Here is a 22436-nt window from a genome sequence, read left to right as displayed (position 1 = left end):
GTGACATGTGTATACTGTATGTACTCGTACTTGCAGCGTCAGAGAGAGAAGAACCATCGGCTCAGTTGTGATATGTATACTGTATGTACTCGTATTGCAAGACCTCGCTCGTTTAGAACAGTCGCTACACTCTTGCAGCGTCAAAGATCCGTGTAAAGCCCTCTCCCTAGATGCTGAAAAAGCATTTGATAGGGTTGAATGGTCCCACTTGCTCCGTACAATGCACTGGTTTGGATTTCCCTTTCAATTTATAGATTATGTTAAAATCCTTTACTCCTCTCCAAAGGCCTGTATAATTACTAATAACATATTGTCAGCCTCTTTCTTACTTCATAGAGGTACTCGACAAGGCTGTCCCCTTTCTCCTTACCTTTGTAACATAGCCTTGGAACCTCTCCTACTGGCTATTAATTTTAGTGAGAATATTTCAGGTATTGTTCATAATGGATCAGAATACAAATTATCTGCGTATGCAGATGATGTACTGCTTTATATTACCAACCCTGATTCTTCTCTTCCGGCCTTATTTGAATTAATTCACTTTCTTTACCTTTTTTCTGGATACAAGATCAATCAACACAAAACTGAGGCCCTACCCCTAAATACTCATTCTCACCCAGTCCTAGTTCAGCCCTTTAATCTTCTTTGGTTTCCCACGCACATAAGATACCTGGGAATTAACCTCTACCCAACTCTCACTGTTTCAATTCACCACAATGCAAAAAACCTTACTAACTTTATTAAATCCTTTTTACAATCCTGGCATCCTCTACACCTGTCCTGGTGGGGCAGAATAGAAACTGTCAAAATGGTAGTTTCTCCTAAAATTAATTTCGTACTCAGTATGATTCCCTGATTATTCCCAACTTTGTTTTATAAATCGATAGATAAACACATTTCTAACTTCATTTGGATTTGTAAGCCTCCCAAAATTGCTCTCAAAAAGCTTAAATCCCCGAAAGACAGGGCGGGAGTCTTTTTACCTGATTTCCTAACTTACCATAAGGCTTTTATACTCCAACAGTCTAGATGTTCGCTCTCTCCGACCTCCGACTATTGTCCTCTGTCTGGAATGCACTATCTGTACCTTCTCCCCTTCACTAATTGCACTATTGACGTCTTATATCGTGATACATAAAAATGATCCTATCATCTCCCAATCAGTGGCATGTTTACTTGAATTAGATAAATTGGTACCTCTTCTTTAGTCTCTTTTTGGAATAATCCATAACTCCTAATTGATAAAAAGCCAATTTTTTTGTCTTTATGGGCTAAACATGGGATATGGGCTCTAGCCGACATTTGCCTTACAACTCTTGACTTTTGCAGATCTGAGGGACAAATATAATTTTTCAACTTCAGCGTTTTATCAATGGCTTCAACTTACTAGTGTCATTACAAAATCGAAAATTTTATCTACAATAGTCGCTGGAATCCCCTCTTTGATTCCTCTCTGCACTAAGCTTCTTTCCAGTGGACATGTAGCATCATATTTCTATAAACTATTAATCGCACATTTCACGAATATTGATGCCCTAAATGCTTTTAAAGATTATTTGGATTCTTTTTAAATCCTTACTTTCACTGCATTTACAACTCTTTCTCTTTTCTCTTGCAATACCTCTTTTTCTCTTTCTCCTCTTTCCTTTCCTCTCCTTCTTCTTGGCCTCTGAGGGATCTTTCTCTTCATATCCCCACATCATCCTGGATACTTGCCCTTTCTCACCTACTGACCTTTCATGATTCCTTTTTGACTTATTTTCCTCTCCTCCCTTGTCTTATTGCCCTTTGTTTACTCCCCCTGATACTATCTTATATTGTAAATGGAGATCTGCACGGGAACGAGGATTGCGGGAATCTCCCCTAACCCATGGGACTCCCATGGGGACCCCCCTCTGGCCCACGGGACTCCCACAGGGACCCCCCTCTAGCCAACGGGACTTCCACGGGGATGGAAGGCTTTGGAAGCAGGGTTCATCCATAACCTAACCGAAACATGGCTCACCTCTGAGTCAGATCCAAGCATCACAGAATTCTGCCCCAAAGGATATAAACTTGAAGTAGTATGTCGAGAAAACAGAAGAGGAGGAGGTCTAGCAATCATAACAAAAAACAATCTCAACATCGACGTACTAACCAAGCACTCCACCCCTTATCTTGATCTGCTAGCCTGCCAAATATCTGACAAATCACTCAATGGAAACCTGAACTGTCTTATATGCTACATTACACCAGGTAAATGGAACACTTCAAAACAAGAACTTGAAGAATTCATCTTCCAGAACTCACTCTCCTCCACACATAACTTGATCCTCGGAGACTTAAATCTCCACTTAGAAGATCAATCATCCAAACAAACAACAGATATACTCTCATACCTCAACACTTTATCCTATCAAATTCTCAACCCAGAACCCACACACGAAAAAGGTCATCAACTCGATATAGCAGCTTATTCATCTCCAAATCAAAACACACAAAACATCTACATCTCAAACGGGTCCTGGCACCCTACTCTATGGTCAGACCATTTCAAATATTCATTCACCATCAATTGGGCTCAAAATAACAACAAACCCATCCCAAAGAAAACACTCATCAAATTCAGACCGAAAATCGAACCTCACACATTCTGGAACACAGTCGACCCCGAAATCGACCCCAATAACCCCAAAGAATTCATAAACAGTTGGCGGACCCTCAGTGAATCTACACTAAACGAACTAGCTCCAATAAAAAACAAAAACAAAATAGACAGACCATCTAATAAATGGTTCGACGACGAACTTCTACAACTAAAAAGAAAATGCAGACAATTAGAAAGGACATGGAAAAAACAAAAACACATCAAAGATGAATGGAAAATCCTAATCAAACAATTCAATACCAAACTGAAGGAAAAACGAAAAAACTACTACTCCAAACTCATCAGCACCGAAAAACCAGACACAAGAATACTTTTTGACATCTTAAGAAATCTCACTGATACCAAACCATTTCTCGCCACCCAAGGAAACCAAACTCCCACAGCCACCCAATTAGCGGATCACTTCAAACACAAAATCATCACAACCAGATCCACATTCAACAATTCAAGAATCAACATAGAAGAAATACTAATCAATCCCAAAACAGATGAAGCAATCCCAGCAGACAGGATATGGACAAACTTCCCAAAGATACAATGGTCAGACTTGAACAGGCTTTACAAAAAATACAGCAAATCCTCATGTGACTTGAACAACTGTCCCTCATACTTACTAGCAACAGCTTCCACCAAATTTAAAGCTAGCCTCACACTATGGCTTCAAACAACACTAAGTGAAGGTCATTTCCCACCGGAATTAGGAGAAATCATAATTACACCTATCCTAAAAGATCCCAAAGGTCCTATAGATAATCCTGCAAACTATAGACCAATCGCTTCAATCCCACTATACATTAAAATTACAGAAGGCCTTGTCGCACAACACCTCTCCAACTACCTTGAAGACCATCACATACTACATCCATCACAATCTGGATTCAGATCCAACCATAGCACAGAAACTCTACTGGTATCACTATTAGACATTGCCCGACAACACCTCAGCAAAGGAAACAAGCTGCTTCTCATTCAACTCGATCTTTCTGCGGCATTCGACCTAGTTGACCATCACACACTACTCCAGATATTAGACGCAATAGGAATCTCAGGTAATGTTCACAAATGGTTCCAAAGCTTCCTCAAAACACGAACATACAAAGTCAAATCAAAAGAGCACATATCCGACCCATGGTCAAACCCATGTGGAGTACCACAAGGATCACCATTGTCACCCATATTATTTAACCTCTTCATAGCATCCCTAGGCATAACCCTAGACGCCCTAAACACAGTATCATTCAGCTACGCAGATGATATAACTATCCTCCTCCCCTTTATTATTCAAGACCCCTTATCCACAAACCACCTGAAAATGATAATGGAAACGGTAGAAAAATGGATGTCAAGTCATAAACTAAAACTGAACTCGGAAAAAACTAAATTCCTACTACTGGAAAGGGAAAAAAAACCATCTCTCACAGAACTAGAAGTAAATACAATCAAGTACCCAATGCAAAGCACACTCAAGATCCTGGGAATCCTACTAGACAGAAACTGCACAATGCAGTCTCAAATCCACAAAATCATCCAAAGAGCATTCTTCACAATACGTAACCTAAGAAAAATAAGAAAATTCTTCAACAAAGATCAATATAAGATATTAGTACAATCCCTAGTACTGAGTATTGTAGATTACTGTAACAGCCTATACCTATCATGCCCAAACTACATGATAAAACAATTACAGACAGTTCAGAACACAGCCCTCAGAATCATCTACTCACTAGGCAAATATGACCACATCACCAAAGCATACCTAGACTCACACTGGCTACCAATAAAAGCAAGATCCCAGTTCAAATTCTACTGTCTACTATACAAAGTAATACATGGAACAGCACCCAGCTACCTAAACAACAGACTACACCGTAACCTCTCACATAGATTAAGGAGAACTCAGAGCCTATTCACTCACCCCCCTCTCAAAGGAACACGACGAAAGAAACTATATGACAGCCTTTTAGCGACACAGGCAGCAAAGATCGATACTACCATCACCAATCTACTGACCAAATCAACAGACATTAAAGTATTCCGAAAAGAAATCAAAACTCATCTCTTCAAAAAACACTTCCCATCATCATAACCTCACAAAAGTATTAGAAAATGCTCTCATGACTACCCTAACACCACCACCAGCAACACCTCGAATCCGGACAGTATTATATCTATTCGTCTAAACAACAGAATCCGGACAATATTATCTCTATTCGTCTAAACAACCTATCACTATCTACTATCTGCTTCCAATTTATCCTGGAAAAGTCCAGAAAGCACAGTTACTTACCGTAACAGGTGTTATCCAGGGACAGCAGGCAGATATTCTTGACTGATGGGTGACGGCACCGACGGAGCCCCGGTACGGACAATTTTAGAGTGATTGCACTCTAAGAACTTTTTAGAAAGTTCTAGTTCGGCCGCACCGCGCATGCGCGAGTGCCTTCCCGCCCGACAGAGGCGCGCGGTCCCTCAGTTAGTATAAGCCAGCTAAGAAGCCAACCCGGGGAGGTGGGTGGGACGCAAGAATATCTGCCTGCTGTCCCTGGATAACACCTGTTACGGTAAGTAACTGTGCTTTATCCCAGGACAAGCAGGCAGCATATTCTTGACTGATGGGTGACCTCTAAGCTAACAAAAAGAGGGATGGAGGGAAGGTTGGCCATTAAGAAAACAAATTTTGTAAAACAGATTGGCCGAAGTGACCATCCCTTCTGGAGAATGTATCCAGACAATAATGAGATGTAAAAGTGTGAACTGAGGACCAAGTAGCAGCTTTGCAGATTTCCTCAATAGGAGTGGAACGGAGGAAAGCTACAGATGCTGCCATTGCTCTGACTCTATGGGCCGTGACAGAACCTTCCAGTGACAGTCCGGTCTGAGCATAACAGAATGAGATGCACGCTGCTAGCCAATTAGACAACGTACGTTTAGAAACAGGACGTCCCAATTTATTCGGATCAAAGGATAGAAAGAGTTGGGGAACTGATCTGTGGGGTTTCGTACGCTCCAGATAGTAAGCAAGAGCCCTTTTACAATCCAAAGTATGCAGAGCTTGTTCCCCAGAATGAGAATGAGGTTTTGGAAAGAAAACCGGTAGAACAATGGATTGGTTGAGATGAAATTCAGAAACAACCTTGGGGAGAAACTTTGGATGTGTACGCAGAACCACCTTGTCATGATGAAAGACCGTAAAAGGTGGATCTGCAACCAGTGCATGAAGCTCACTGACTCTCCTGGCAGAGGTAAGAGCAATAAGGAAAAGTACCTTCCAAGTGAGAAATTTGAAAGGAGAAGTAGCTAAAGGTTCAAATGGAGGCTTCATTAAAGCTGAAAGAACCACATTGAGATCCCAGATAACCAGAGGGGCTTTAAGAGGTGGTTTCACATTGAAAAGCCCACGCATGAACCTGGACACCAGGGGATGAGCTGAAAGAAGTTTTCCATGGACTGGCTCATGAAAAGCTGCAATGGCACTGAGGTGGACCCTGATGGAAGAGGACTTCAGGCCAGAATCAGACAAAGAAAGAAGATAATCCAACAACGTCTCCACCGCTAGGGAAGTGGGATCAAGATGATGAAGAAGACACCAGGAAGAAAACCTCGTCCACTTTTGATGGTAACATTGTAGAGTGGCTGGTTTCCTGGAGGCATCCAGAATGGAACGAACGGGCTGAGATAAAAGAGTATCAGTCGAGTTCAGCCCGAGAGATACCAAGCCATCAGGTGTAGAGACTGGAGGTTGGGATGCAGAAGGGTTCCCTGCTGTTGCGTAAGCAGAGAAGGAAACAGAGGAAGAAGAAAAGGTTCCCTGGAACTGAGTTGAAGTAGAAGGGAGAACCAATGTTGCCTGGGCCACCTCGGAGCAATCAGAATCATGGTGGCTCGTTCCCTCTTGAGCTTGAACAAGGTTCTCAACATGAGAGGCAGAGGAGGGAAGGCGTACAGGAACTGATTCGACCAGTTGAGGAGAAAAGCATCTGCTGTTAGACGGTGTGGAGAGTAAAGTCTGGAGCAGAATAGGGGCAGCTGATGATTGTGAGGAGCTGCAAAGAGGTCTATCTGAGGAGTGCCCCATTGATCGAAGATAGACTGTAGAGTTACAGGATCGAGTGTCCACTCGTGAGGTTGGAGAATTCTGCTGAGTTTGTCCGCTAAGGAATTCTGTTTCCCCTGAATGTATATAGCTTTCAGGAAGAGATGGTGATCTATGGCCCAAGTCCATATCTTCTGGGCTTCCTGGCATAAAAGGCGAGAGCCTGTCCCACCCTGTTTGTTGATGTAGTACATCGCAACCTGATTGTCTGTGCACAACAGAAGGACCTGAGGAAAGAGAAGGTGTTGGAAGGCCTTGAGGGCGTAAAACATTGCTCTGAGTTCCAGGAAATTGATTTGATGCTTCCTCTCCTGGGCTGACCAAAGACCTTGAGTCTGGAACTCGTTCAAGTGAGCTCCCCATGCGTACAGAGAGGCGTCGGTGGTGATGACTAGTTGATGAGGAGGCTGATGGAACAGAAGACCTCTGGATAGATTTGAGGATACCAACCACCATTGAAGAGACTGACGAAGAGATGATGTCACAGATATGTGTCGTGAGCAAGGGTCCGACGCTTGGGACCACTGGGTAGCAAGGGTCCATTGAGGAGTGCGCAGGTGAAGACGGGCATGAGGTGTGACATGAACTGTGGATGCCATGTGTCCCAAGAGTACCATCATTTGTCTTGCTGAGATGGACGGCAGAGGAAGTACCTGGTGACATAGAGACTGAAGAGTCTGGAGACGATTGGATGGTAAGAAAGCTCTCATGAGGAGTGTATCTAGGATCGCTCCAATGAATTGAAGTCTCTGAGTGGGAATGATATGAGATTTGGGTAGATTGATCTCGAATCCCAGAAGTTGTAGAAACTGGATGGTTTGGTTGGTGGCCAGAAGGACTGCTTGAGCAGAAGTGTCTTTGATCAACCAATCGTCCAGGTAAGGAAATACATGCAGGTGGTGAGAGCGTAGAAATGCCGCTACCACAATGAGACATTTGGTGAATACCCTTGGAGATGAGGCAAGACCGAAGGGCAGCACCTTGTACTGGTAATGACAATGATTGATCATGAATCGGAGATATGGTCTTGAGGTTACATTGATCGGTATGTGAGTGTAAGCCTCTTTGAGATCGAGGGAGCATAGCCAGTCGTTGTGATTTAGAAGGGGATAAAGGATGGCTAAAGAAAGCATCTTGAATTTTTCTTTTACTAGATGAATGTTGAGATCGCGAAGATCCAGGATGGGTCTGAGATCTCCGGTCTTTTTGGGAACTAGAAAGTAACGGGAGTAGAATCCCTGTCCCTTTTGATCTAGAGGAACTTCCTCTATAGCGTTCAGAAGGAGGAGGGATTGGACCTCCTGAATAAGGAGGGCCGATTGAGGACTGTTCAAAGCAGACTCTTTTGGCAGGCTTTGAGGTGGAAGAGTCTGAAAGTTGAGAGAATAGCCGTGGCGGATGATGTTGAGGACCCATTGGTCCGAAGTGATTACTTCCCACCGGCTGAGGAACAGAGAAAGTCGACCTCCTATAGGCTGAGGCAGGAGAGCAGGAATAGGGATACTGGCTATACTGCGGAGAATGAAGTCAAAAGGGCTGTGACTTCTGTTGAGGAGGTTGTTTTACAGCTTGTTGCTGCTGCTGTTGTCTGGGAGGCTGACGTTGCTGTTGCCTCTGACGCCTAGGTTGTTGAGCAGTGGTAGTCAATGGACGAGCTGTGAAGCGGCGTTGATAGGCCGATTGCTGCCTGTATGGTCTTGGCGGAGGAGGCTTCTTTTTATTCTTGAGCAGGGTATCCCAGCGCGTCTCATGAGCAGAGAGCTTTTGTGTGGTTGAGTCCATGGAATCCCCAAAGAGCTCATCCCCTAGACATGGGGCATTGGCTAACCGATCTTGATGGTTAACATCAAGCTCGGATACCCGAAGCCAGGCCAAACGACGCATAGCTACTGACATTGCTGTCGCTCTGGATGTAAGTTCAAAGGTGTCATATATTGATCTAACCATAAACTTACGCAATTGGAGAAGAGACGACAAGCATGTGTGAAAAGCGGGATGCTTTCGTGAAGGAAGATATTTCTCGAAAGAAGCCATGGTGGTAAGGAGATGCTTTAAATAAAAAGAAAAATGAAAAGCATAATTACTAGCCCTATTTGCTAACATAGCATTTTGGTAGAGCCTCTTACCAAATTTATCCATGGCCCTTCCTTCTCTGCCAGGAGGGACAGATGCATATACACTGGCTCCTGAAGTCTTTTTAAGGGTGGATTCGACAAATAAGGAGTCATGTGGTAGTTGAGGTTTGTCGAACCCAGGAATGGGAATTACCTTATATAGAGAATCCAGTTTACGTGGGGCCCCTGGGACAGTTAGAGGAGTCTCTAAATTCTTATAGAAAGTTTCCCTCAAGATGTCATGAAGGGGAAGTTTCAAAAATTCCTTTGGAGGCTGATCAAAATCAAGGGCATCCAAAAAAGCTTTAGACTTTTTGGATTCAGCCTCCAAAGGAATGGACAAGGACTCACACATCTCTTTCAAAAAACTAGAGAAAGAGGAAGTGGCCTGTTTGGAGGATGGGTCAGGGACAGCCGAATCCTCCTCCTCTGAGGAACATTCTCCTTCGGAAAGAAAGGGTTCCTCTGAGTCTCCCCACAGATCAGGGTCCCTGACATGGGAAGAATGGTCCCGAGACTCAGGTGTCGACGTTTGCATGTGTCGGGTTTTGCGCACCGACTTACCCGACCTCATCGATACCGTGTCCGGAGAAGTTATCGGTCGCACCGGTGCCGAAGTCTGCACCGATTGATGGTGAGCTCTCGGCTCCGGTGCAAGGACTGGCATCGATACCGATGAGGTTAGGTGAAGCGGTACCGAAACAGTGGAAGCGGGTAACACGGGTTCCACAATCGGTATCGATACGGGTTGTTCCACAACCGGTACCGATGGCTCGGAGCGGACTGGCACCGGAAGGTTCGGTGTCATGATAGCAGGAAGGAGTCGTTCTAATTGCTCCTTAAGCTGCACCTGAAGGATGGCCGTAATGCGGTCATCGAGGGATGGCACCGGTACCGCTTTTTTCTTCTGCGGTACCTGCGGTGCCGCTCGACGCCCCGGAGATGAGGAGCCCGATGTCGAGGGACTCACCTCTATAGGGGCGGAGCGCTTCCGCTGGCGTCTTACAGGCGGCAGGATTGGACTCACTGCACTCGAGGCCGGAAGACGTTCCAGCGGGGAAGGCTTCTTAGCCGGCTTACCTGACTGTTGGGATGCCGGTGTGGAATCACGCGGCGTCGAAGACGAGGGTGCCGACTGAATCGGTGCCGAAGCCGGAGTCGAAGGAACGGGGTCGGACATCTCGGCACCGAACAACAATCGCTGTTGAATTAAGCGATTTTTTAATGTCCGTTTTTTTAAAGTAGCACAGCGGGTGCAAGAAGAGGCCTGATGCTCAGGACCCAAACACTGTAAACACCAGTTGTGTGGGTCCGTGAGAGATATAGGCCTAGCACACCGCTGGCACTTTTTAAAACCCGGTTGAGGGGGCATGAAAGGAAAAACGGCTTCCGCCAAATCGAAGGCCGAGGCTTCGATGGTGGCAGAAGGCCCCGCCGGGGAAAACCGAAAATTGAAGAAAAAAATAAAAGTTTTTTTTTTTTTTTTTTTAACAAAATAAAAGAAAGAAAAAAGGCAAATTAAGCCAAACGTTTACGCGAGCGGGAAGGCAAGTTAGGAAAAAATTTCAACAGCCGTTGAAAACGCGTCTTCTTAGCTCCGCGGAAACTAAGAAACTAACTGAGGGACCGCGCGCCTCTGTCGGGCGGGAAGGCACTCGCGCATGCGCGGTGCGGCCGAACTAGAACTTTCTAAAAAGTTCTTAGAGTGCAATCACTCTAAAATTGTCCGTACCGGGGCTCCGTCGGTGCCGTCACCCATCAGTCAAGAATATGCTGCCTGCTTGTCCTGGGATAATAACAATTATAACTTAACGCATTCTTGATTACATGTACTGCAATGCTACTGGAAATGTCCAGTCTTCTAACTTGTAATCCGCTTAGAACCGCAAGGCACAAGCGGAATAGAAATCACTAATGTAATGTAATGTAATAATATAATGGATACATGAGCCTTAGTAAAAGAGGGGGTTTATAAGTTAATTACCTGAACAGAAAACAAAAAAAGGGTTCCACCAAAGAGATTCCACAAGGAAAACAGCAGCGGAAACACAAAAGAAACTGGAATTGATGATCCTGTCAGAAGTAATTGCTGCTTTTTATGGGGACGGGCGGGGATGGAGGTAATTCCTTGCGGGGATGGGTGGAGACGGAGAGGATCCTGACGGGGACGGGTGGGGATGGAGAGGATCCTGGCGGGGACAGGTGGGGATGGTCCATCATGCCCAGCAGTCCGCTCACGCGGCGGCCCTCTGGTCTAAGACCAGCACCCTAACTGAGACTAGCCCTACCAGCGCATGTTCTTGTTCAACAGAAACTTGTCTAACTTTGTCTTGAATCCTTGGAGGGTGTTTTCCCCTATAACAGCCTCTGGAAGGGCGTTCCAGCTTTCTACCACTCTCTGGGTAAAGAAGAACTTCCTTATGTTTGTACGGAATCTATCCCCTTTCAACTTTAGAGAGTGCCTTCTTGTTCTGCCTTCCTTGGAGAGGGTGAACAACCTGTCCTTATCTACTAAGTCTATCCCCTTCAGTACCTTGAATGTTTCGATCATGTCCCCTCTCAACCTCCTCTGTTCGAGAGAGAAGAGGCCCAGTTTCTCTAAACTTTCGCTGTACGGCAGCTCCTCCAGCCCTTTAACCATCTTAGTCGCTCTTCTCTGGACCGTGTCCTTCTTCAGGTTTATTATTACAGTTGTTCTGTATATGTATTTTTTCCCCCTTTTGGATTTTACAAAATTTCAAAAAAATTTAATGGTAAAAAAAAGAACAAACATATATAGAAAAACATAAACAACTTAAAATAAATATTAAAAGAAATACATAATAAAAAATGATAAATGATAATAATATCCCTAAATGGTATAAACAATAAAAACTGGACTAAAATTACTTACATATATACATTATGTAGCAAATGTAAAATAAATCATATCGTAAATACATAATGTAAAATTTAAAAGCAACAAAAATAATATGCATGCTAAGGCATCATACAACATTAATGACCTAAAATCATAAATATTACATTTTCAAAATTCTTATACTCCCCTGAAATTTGTGGGGGTTCCGTTCCAGGAGCACCCGTGAATTTCAAAAACCGCAAATGTGGTTTAGGAGCTGATCGAAGGCAGGAGAAGGTAGCTGGGGCGCTGGCGGGTGCTGAAAATCATTCTCAGTATTTTTCGACCACCACTTCCTGGTACTAAAGTCATGGTTACACCAATCAGGAGCTGCTTTGACACGCCAGATAGAGTATCAAAGCAACTCCTGATTGGTGTAACCATGACTTTAGTACCAGGAAGAGGCGGTTGGAAAATACTGCAAATTACTGAGTCCATGATTCGCGAACTGCAAATTCGCAGGGGTTTACTGTACATATGTTTAAATAAAATGATAAGATTGTAGAAATGAAAAATGGAAAACCAACTGAACTAATGTAATCAACATGCACATGTCATATTTTTAATAAAGTAATGAAGGATTATCATATACAGTAAATGAACTGGTGTCATCAAAAATATTGTTTTTCATAATAGAATATATGTAACTAGTCTTTAAGCCCGTTACATTAACGGGTGCTAGAATATATGTATGTCTGTCTTTCTTTCTTTCTGTCTCACTCCCTGCCCTTGTGTCTTTCTTCTTTTCTTTCTGTCTCCCTCCCTCCTATTATTTGTCTTTCTTTCTATTTGTCTCTCTTTCTGCCCCCTATGCAGCATTTATCTCTCCTTGTCCACTTTCCTGTACAGTAGCCATATCAGCATTCCCTCCCCCTCCATTTCCTTGTGCATCAGCATTTCCCCCTCCCTACTTCCCTGTGCAGCATTTTCCTCCCTCGGGTGCTAGAATTTATGTGTGTCTGTCTTTATTTCTTTCTCTTTCTGTCTCCTTAGCCACTTTTTCCTGTCCATTCTCCCTTCTTTTTACCTCCCCTGTATCCACCACCACCCCTTCACTGCTCCCCTTATCCAGCAGCAGCCCTTCTCCCTTTGTTTTACCTCCCCCCTTTCCATCAGTACCTCTTCTTGCTCCCCCTGTCCAACAATAGGCATCCCTTCCTTTTTTCCCCCCTTGTCCATCATCACCTCTTCCTGCTCCCTCTGTCCAGCAGTAGGCCTCCCTTCATTTCACCCCCCCCCGTCCATCAGCATCTCTTCCTGCTCCCCCTGTTCAGCAGTAGGCCTCCCTTCATTTTTTCCCCCTGTCCATCAGCACCTCTTCCTGCTCCCCCTGTCCAGCATTAGGCCTCCCTTCATTTTTCCCCCCTGTCCACCAGCACCCCTTCACTGCTCCCCTTATTCAGCAGCAGCTCTTCTCCCTTTGTTTTACCTCCCCCCTGTCCATCAGCACCTCTTCCTGCTCCTCCTGTCCAGCAGTAGGCCTCCCTTCATTTCCCCCCCCTGTCCATCAGCACCTCTTCCTGCTCCCTCTGTCCAGCAGTAGGCCTCCCTTCATTTCCCCCCCTGTCCATCAGCAGGCCTCCCTTCATTCCCCCCCCCGTCCATCAGCACCTCTTCCTGCTCCCCCTGTCCAACAATAGGCCTCCCTTCCTTTTCCCCCCCCCTGTCCATCATCACCTCTTCCTGCTCCCCCTGTCCACGGGAGTTAGTACAGGGCCGGTCTCTGCCGTTCTCCCCAGAGTTTTTTATTTACTCAGATAGAGTCCTTGCCACCCCCCCTTCCCTTCCCGCGTACCGGATTAGGAACTCGGCGATTCAATCAGCCTGTGCAGCAGTCTTCACACGCTGCTTCAGGTTCTTCTACTGCCCTGATTTACTCTGGCATGTCCCTGATGACATCATCAGAGACGCGGCAGAGCAAATCAGGGCAGTAGAAGGGCCTGAAGCAGCGTGTGAAGACGCCTGCACATGCTGCTTAAATCGCCGGGTAGGTAGTCGGGTCAGCGGCAAGGGAAGGGGTGTGAGCGGCAAAGGACTCCTGTGGTCTGTTGCGGAGGGCTCCATTTATCGATTCGTTCTGGAGAGGGGGGGGGGCAAATGCGCTGTGTTGGGGGAAAGGGTAGGCAGACACGGGGACCGGGTTGCGCGCTTTCACGCTCAGTATATTTCGCAGCTTCTGTGGTGTCTGAGCTGCAGGAGAGGGAGCGGGTTGTGCGTGGCGGGGGAGGCCCCGACTGCCCCAGCTGCAGCTTCTTTGTCGTTGAAAGCCGCCGCCGCAGCTCCTCTCTCGATCCTGGTGCAGTTCGAGAGAAGAGCCGGTACCATGCACAGTGAGAGCCGGGGGGTGAGGAAGGCCGCCGCAGCTGTGTAACTTTTTGTTTTATTTGAAAGCCGCCGCCGCAGCTGGGGCCGCGCATGCGCAGTCGTGTTTTTGCGACGGATCAGGGAACACGACTTTTGAGTGCGCATGCACGGCCTAGCATTTTATTATATTAGATAATCTATAATCTTTTTTGATGACACCAGTTCAACATAATAAGATGTTACATGATCAAACTTTTGTAAATTAAAATCAATCTTATAGCTGTATTTTGAATCAGTCATTCACCCTGAAATGTCATCCAGTCAACGCACCTACGCCACCTAATATCACCAGATGCTACTTAGTGCATATGTTTTATTGTTATGTCTATATTGTAAATTATTGTCATGTCTATATTGTAATTTATGTAAACTATATCATCTCTGCTCTGTCAGGATTATTATGGATGTACTTTGTAACCCGTTTTGGGCTCCTTTGGGAGGATGGGCTAAAAAATTGAATAAATAAATAAAAAGTCCTTTTACTAAGGTGCACTAGTTGTTTTAGCGCGCTAAAATGGCTAGCGCACCTTAGTAAAAGGACCCCTTAATCTTGTTAACAGTTTACCCAGGCCATTTAGATATGATATTACAATGATCTAGCAATGAGAGAATCAAAGACTGAATCAGAATTCAAAAAATACGATGAAAAAAAAAAAATAATCTAATAGACTGAAACTTCCAAAGAACAAAAAAGCTCTTTCGAACCACTGATTCTTCCTGATCGCCCACAGTTAAAAGGACCTCAAAGGTCTAAGAGGACCCCCAAGAATTCTAATAGTAGGAAGTTTTACAAAAAAGGAATGGAGGCTATGGTTTATAGTTTGTAATCTCAGCGGAACCCTTTTGGTCTTTCTTAATAGGTGTAATGATAATACAACCCTTATGAGATGGGAATGTTCCTGATAATAACAGTTTGCAACCAAATGAAAAATTTACCTTTAGATTTTGCTGATTCCGCCCTAAAAACCACTGGATGACAACTATCCTGGCAGCAGTGACAGAGTACTTTTCATAAAGCTTTTTAAACTGAAACCAGTCAATACTCTTGAATGTATTCCAGTTTAGATCAGCATAATTCAAATCCTCAAGATTACAAAGTAAATTGCAATTTGGATCTTTAGTACATTTTCTAGATGCTCTCAAATCTTCAATTTTTGATTGATTATAGGCCTAATTTGATGTGAAGATTTTTTAAATTCCTCCACATCCAGTATATTATGTGGAGACAGAGACTATCCCCCTCTTCTATTAAACTGTGCTAGCAGTTTTTAGCACAGAGAACTGCACTGAATAACCCGTGCTGCTCCCGACGCTCATAGGAACTCTATGAGTGTCGAGAGCAGCACGGGCCATTCAGTCCGGCACCACGCTAAAAACTGCTAGCACAGTTTAATAGAAGAGGGGTATGTCTGAATTCAAGAGGGCCTGAGACAGGCACGTGGGATCTCTCAGGGAGAAAGAAATAATGGTTACTAGGTGGGCCATTTCGCCTTTATCTGCCATCTGTATCTGTATTATTTTAAACAAATTCTTAATGCTAATTGCAGGACCGCTTATTAAATCTGAATAATAAGCTTTATGTTTTAATTTTAACAAACTTTTATATTTTTTCACTTCCCTTCTCCATTGCTCTTTAATATTTAAATGTTCTAACTGATGAACAACCCATTTCATTCCTAAAAGTTATGCTCTCTTTAATTGCTCTTTTTTTTTGTGCAATAGTGTCTAAAATTTTAATACTTTGAAATTCCCAGTTTGAATAAAAATCCATTGGGTCCACTGAAGAAGTGTACAAATCATAGTTTGTCCAAAATTCAGTTGCATCAACAAACTATTGTAACCTTTCTTTTTATAATTTTACTACTTTTTAATTCTGCAACCAAGTTGTGACAAAGTAAGTTAAACCAGCACAAATAATGATCTGACAAAAGACTCACTCCAAACGAGGTCAGTTAAAAAATATGCTGACCAGTCTCCCTATTTGCCATAGAAACCAAATCCAAATGGTTACATTTCTGATGAGTCTTAGGGGTCCTTTTATCAAGCCGTGCTAGCGGGGTTAGCGCGTCTGACATTTCATCACGCGCTAACCCCTGCGGCCGGCTAAAGAACTAACGCCTGCTTGATAAAAGGATCCCTTAGTAAATTGTGGCAAATTAAATTCTAAAGTCAATAAATATGACAATACATCTTTAACTCCTGGGTAATCCACATCTTCCAAATATAAATTAACATCAGCAAATAAGACAATGATACCATATTACTAGCCACAAATTCAACAAAATCCTCACTAACCTTAGACAAACTTCCTGGTGTAACATAAAATAAAATACAAGTTAACAAATTCCTTGATAAAAGGGCAAGAAAGCTGACAAGATAGTATCTCTAATTCTTTTGTCTGTTTAAAAAGTGTGCTGTGGCACACTGAGGAGGAAGAGAGGCCCCTGCCAGCTGACTTGCCTACCCGGTACGGTGACAGTGCTGCATAGTGCTGCCGATCCGCCAATTCAAATCAATTCATTGATTCACTTTGGTAAATCGATTTGAACCGATTCATTTTCTAAAAAAAACAGGCTCACCGATTTGGTGAGACAACCCTCCTCCCTGTACCTTCGGGCAGAAGCGGCAGCACTTTGGCAGTGAACAGCCTGTCCTAAACGCTGCCTCTTGCTGGCTGTCCACTGACATTCCTGCTTTAAGGAGAGAGGGGGGGGAGGGTCAGTCGGGAAGTGCTGCATAGGCGCCAGTGCTTGGTAACCTCGGCTCTGTGGATTTAGAGGGCCCCCCAAAGGCTGGCATATTCCCCCTTATCTCTAGCATCCACTGGCCTCTCGGTCTCATCTTCAAAGCTAATTATGACAACTGCAGAGAATCGCCGGTGCTGTAGCGATCCTAGCAGGCTGCCATATACCTCCGCAGCATGTTCCCTCTGCCGTGGTCCCGCCCCTCCTCTGATGTCAGGGGCAGCAGAGGGAATGTGCTGTGGAGGCAGACGGCAGCCAGTTAGGATCACTATAGCACCAGTGATCCTCTGCAGGCTGCTGTAATTAGCTTTAAAGGTGAGACCGGGAGGCTAGGGGGGAAGCCGCAGGACGCTAGAGAGAAGGGGGAAACATGCAGGCCTTCGGAGGGCTCCCCTGGTGTAAAAGTATATGAAGGGAGGGAGGGAAGGGGGATACATGCATATGTAAGACTGGGGGGGGAGGGAAAGAATGAAAAGAGTGAGAGTGATGAGAGAGGGAGAAATGGACATGGGGTGGAGGAGAGGGAGAAATGGTGCTTAGGGAGAGAGCATGTTGGGTTGGAATGGTAAGGAGGGATGTCACTCGATGGAAAAGGCAAGGAAAGAGAGAGAAAGCATGCAGGAGGCAGAAAGTGTTGGACTCATGGAGAGAGTGAGATGGATGGGGAGAACAGAAAAGAGGGAAGAAAAAATGTCACACTAGGGTGAAGGGGGAGAGGGCAGAGAGTGAAAAGTTGGACTCATGGAGAGAAGTTGGATGGGGGAGGGAAGGAAGAGAATCAGCATGCAGGAGGAAGAGAGAAAGAAATGTTGGATTGGTGGAAAGGGGGAGAAATGTTGGACTAGGAGGGGGACCAGAAAGGAGGAAGAGAAAGGAGATGGATTGCAGGGGGCAGAAATGAGGAAGGGAGAGAGATGACTAAAGGAAGGGAGAGATACCAGACCAGGGAGTGAAAGGGAAGGAGGGGAGTCTGGTAGCGCTATAGAAATAATAATAATAGTAGTAGTAGAAAGAGATGTTAGATTAAGGGAAGGAGAGGAGAGAGATGCCAGACTGGGAAGCAGAGCCAGATTAAAGGATAAGAACATTAGATTTGCCGCTGCTGGGTTAGACCAGTGGTCCATTATGCCCAGCAGTCTGCTCACGTGGTGGCCATTGGTCAAAGACCAGTGCCCTCCTTGATTCTAGCCTTACCTGCATATGTTCTGGTCCAGCAGGAACTTATCTAACCTTTTCTTGAATCCCTGAAGGATGCTTTCCCCTATAACAGCCTCTGGAAGAGCATTCCAGATTTCTACCACTCTCTGGATGAAGAAGAACTTCTTTACGTTTGTACGGAGTCTATCCCCTTTTAACATTAAAGTGCCCTCTCGTTCTCTCCACCTTGGAGAGGGTGAACAATCTCGATAATCTCTCTTTCTCTAAGTCAATTCCCTTCAATATCTTGAATATTTCGATCATGTCCCCTCTCAGTATCCTCTTTTCAAGGGAGAAGAGGCCCAGTTTCTCTAGCCTCTCATTGTACGGCATCTCCTCCAGTCCCTTAACCATTTTTGTTCTTCTCTGGACACTTTTGAGTAGTACTATGTCCTTTTTCATGTATGGCGACCAGTGTTGGACGCAGTACTCAAGGTGGGGGCGCACCATGGCCCGGTACAGTGGCATGATAACCTTCTCTGATCTGTTTGTGATCCCTTTTTTAATCATTCCTAGCATTCTGTTTGCTTTTTACGCCGCCGCCACACATTGCACAGATGGTTTCATTGGCTTGCCTACAAGTACTCCCAAGTCTCTTTCCTGGGAGCTCTTTCCGAGTACAGCACTGGACATCCTGTATTTGAGCATTTGATTTTTGTTACCGACATACATCACCTTGCACTTATCCACGTTGAACCACATTTGCCATTTCACGGCCTATTCCTTGAGTGTGTTTTATATCTCGTTGTAGGTCTTTGCAATCTTTCTGTGTCCTCACTACTCTGAATAGCTTTGTATAGTCTGCAAATCTCGCTCGTCGTACCAATTTCTAGGTCATTTTAAAATATGTTGAAGAGCATGGGCTCAAGCACCGAACCCTGTGGCACTCCACTCATGACGCTTTTCCAGTCCATTTACCCCCACTCTCTGTTTCCTATCTGCCAACCAGTTCTTAATCCATGTGAGTATTTCACCCTCAATTACATGGCTTGCAATTTTTCGAAGTAGATGCTCATGGGGAACCTTGTCGAATGCCTTCTGAAAATCTATATATACGATGTCAACTGAGTCACCCTTGTCTATCTGCCTATTTACTCCCTCGAAGAAGTGCAGTAAGTTTGTCAAACAAGATCTTCCTTTGCTGAAGTCGTGCTGTCTGGTCCTCATCAAATTGAATTTGTTACGGTGATCAATGATGCGGTACTTTATCAGCGCCTCTACTATCTTTCCCGATATCAAAGTCAGACTCACTGGTCTGTAGTTTCCCGGATCTCTCCTTGAACCTTTCTTGAAGATCGGCATAACATTCGCCACTTTCCAGTCTTCTGGAATATTTCCTGATTTGATCAACAGATTGGCTATTAGTTGAAGCAGTTCAGCTATAATCCTTTAGTTTCTTGATTCCCCTTGGGTGGATGCCATTCGGTCCTGGAGATTTATTGCTTTTAAGCCTATCATTCTGTCTGCATACCTCTTCTAGACTGACCATCGACCCTGTCAGTTTCCCTTCTTCATTTCCAGTGTATAGCCTGTCGGCTTCTGGTAAATTGGATAAAACCTCTTCGGTAAATACAGACGCAAAAAATGTGTTCAGTTTGTCAGCGATGGCTTTGTCCTCCTTTCATATTCCCTTTATTCCATGGTCATCTAACAGCCCCACTGCTTCCTTCGCAGGTCGTTTTCCTTTAATATATCGAAAGAACAGCTTAAAATTTGCCTCCTTGGCTATTTTTTCCTCATAGTCTCTTTTGGCCTCTCACCACCTTATGGCACTTGCTTTGATGTTGTTTGTGCTTTTTCTAGTTTTCGTCCGTTTTTATCCTTTTCCATTCCTTAAACGAAGTCTTCTTGTCCCTGATCGCTTTTTTCACCGCTACAGTGAGCCATGCTGGTTCCTTGTTCTTTTTCCTCTTGGATCCCTTGTCAATACGCAGTTTATATAGATTTTGCTCGGTGACTGTGTCCTTAAAAAGGGACCATGCTTGCTCTAGCGTCTTTACAGCACTTATCCTCTTCTTGATCTTCTTCCTCACCATGACTCTCATCCCTTCGTAGTTTCCTTTTCGGAGGTTCAGCGCCGTGGCAGTCTTTTTGGATCGAGTTTTTGTTCCAGTTGTGGCAGGGACGCTTGAGCTAGGCCAGTGTGACCCACCCGGGGTCCCGTGCCACAAGGAATAAAGTTTGTTTGTGACCCAGATTCTGCCAGTTACTCCCAGGCCCACTGGTGTGTTCCAGCTAAGCTTTCCACTGAGTGACAAAAGGAGGTGAGCCACACTGAATTTCAAAAGCAAAGCCAATGCTGTATTTAATTGGTAACAATAATTGAATTCACAGTCAGGTCAGATGCCATAATTGAGCAATTATAACAAAACAGATTAGTGCCTCCGGGCTAAGCATAGTTCATAAACAAGACCCGACATTCAAGCTTTGGCACTTCTTATAAACCTTACCAAATCAGAAAAAGGGAAAAAACCTTCAAACTCAAAACCAGGGGTTTTTTTTCCTCTGAGCAGTGCTGAGGCCGCAGCCCCACCCCAGACCTGTGGGTCAGGCTGTTTCCTAGCAAGAAACATAATGCTGAATAAAAAAACTTTTCATCCACTCCTGGAGATCTTATTGCTACAGTCTCTTATGAACAGTCCAGCAAAACAAGCAGCACTGGGGCAAACAGTTCTAACCCCCAGAAAACAAACACTAAAACTTAAGTCTTTTTCTTTCCTTGGAACTTTCTCCAGAGTTCCAATTCTCACAGAGATATCGATTTGGAAAGTCCAGTTCAGGTTTTGTAACCACTTCCCTGGGTCACACAATGTCCAAGCAGAAAATAGAAAGAAACATAAAAAGGCAACAATAACCTTCTCAGTACTTCTGGTCCTCTCCCTCATAAACACAGGCTCAATTATTTGAGAGGAAAAACATTCACAAAACAAGCTTCTCTTAATGTATGTGTGAGTGGGGAGGGAGGGAATGAGAACAATAACAAAATCAACCAGGGACAATAAGAGAACAACTGAGAATTCTAGTGAGGTTGAAAAAAGGAAGACAAGAAAGGAAGGACAACCTGGGAAAAAATTAGCATAAAGCATTTACCAACAAACTTGACTTTCCATACACGATGAGGCAGAAGAAGGCTGTCTGGACTGAAGGAACTCATTTTAGCACACATCTGACCAAATACAGATTTTGTGCCATCAGGCCCTGCTAAGCCGCCTTTACTTCTGGAACGTTTTACCTGCAAAATGAATATCAGAACATTAAAAAAGTTAACTGAAACTAATCATGCAATTGAGAAAAATGATGTAACTTAAAGATAAATTTTTAATTTAAATCATATTTATTAAATTTCAAATACAAACAAAATAGTAAAAAAAAATCATTTCAAATACAAGAAAAACAAAATTTACAGAGTTAATATATAATAAACATTATCACTAAAAGCAAATATATCCAATTCCCTCCCCTTTTTCCCCCATTTTAGAACTGTAATTACATATTAAATAATATGCGACTGCGGGTATGTGGTGTTAATGTATCTAAATAAGGTTACCAAATAGTAAAAAATTATCTTCCCTGTCTAGTGTTCCAGTCTGATAATTGCATACTTTCCATTAGAGATAAATTTTTAAACAATTACACAGAGAGTGTGTTTAAAATTTATCATATAAAATTCTTAGGGCTCTTTTTACTAAACTGCAGTAGAGGTTTCTTTGAATTCTATAGTATCAGAACATTTACCTCTACCGTAGTTTAGTAAAAGCCAGCGTTAATATTTGTCATGTTAATTAAGGGCTACTTTTACAAAAGTGCCTTAGGGCCTTAACGTGCGGAATAGCGCACGCTGAAATGCCGCACACGCTAGCTGCTGCCGCCTCCTCTTGAGCCAGCAGCAGTTTTTCAGCTAGTGTGCGGTATAGCATGCGCTAAAAACGTTAGAGCATCTTCGTAAAAGGAGCCCTAAATCTCTCAAAAAAGAACTGTAACCCAAGGGGTATACAATTAAGCATTTTAAATTGCTGTTAAAAATTCCCTGTAATTGAATTGAATGTTTCTTACAATATGCAATTAAACTCTGGAATTTGCTGCCGGAGAATGTGGTGAAATCAGTTAGCTAGCGGGGTTTAAAAAAAGGTTTGGATAATTTCCTAAAAGAGAAGTCCATAGGCCATTATTAAAATAGCTTGGGGAAATCCATTGCTTATTCTTAGGATAAGCAGCATAAAATCTGTTTTACTACTTGGGATCAAGCTAGGTACTTGGGACCTGTGTTGGCCATAGTTGGAAATAGGATACTGGATTTGATGGACCTTTAGTATGTCCCAGTATGGCAATTCTTATGAAGCAATTTGTGACCCACGTTGACAGTGATGGGCTGAGTCTG

At 43.9% G+C, this 22436-nt stretch overlaps 1 protein-coding gene across 1 annotated transcript in view; it reads right to left on the bottom strand.

Annotated features, from left to right (window-relative positions):
* Window positions 1–22436, bottom strand: part of HERC2 (HECT and RLD domain containing E3 ubiquitin protein ligase 2) — a 3346202-nt gene that overhangs the window by 134696 nt on the left and 3189070 nt on the right. The window contains 1 exon segment of the mRNA XM_033948978.1: window positions 21149–21290. Coding sequence (XP_033804869.1) covers window positions 21149–21290 — 142 coding nt within the window.

This window comes from Geotrypetes seraphini, chromosome 6, assembly GCF_902459505.1.
Source record: "Geotrypetes seraphini chromosome 6, aGeoSer1.1, whole genome shotgun sequence".
NCBI classification, from domain to species: Eukaryota; Metazoa; Chordata; class Amphibia; order Gymnophiona; family Dermophiidae; genus Geotrypetes; species Geotrypetes seraphini.
The sequence above is the reverse complement of the archived record's forward strand: the minus strand, read 5'-3'. Positions and strand labels throughout refer to the sequence as shown.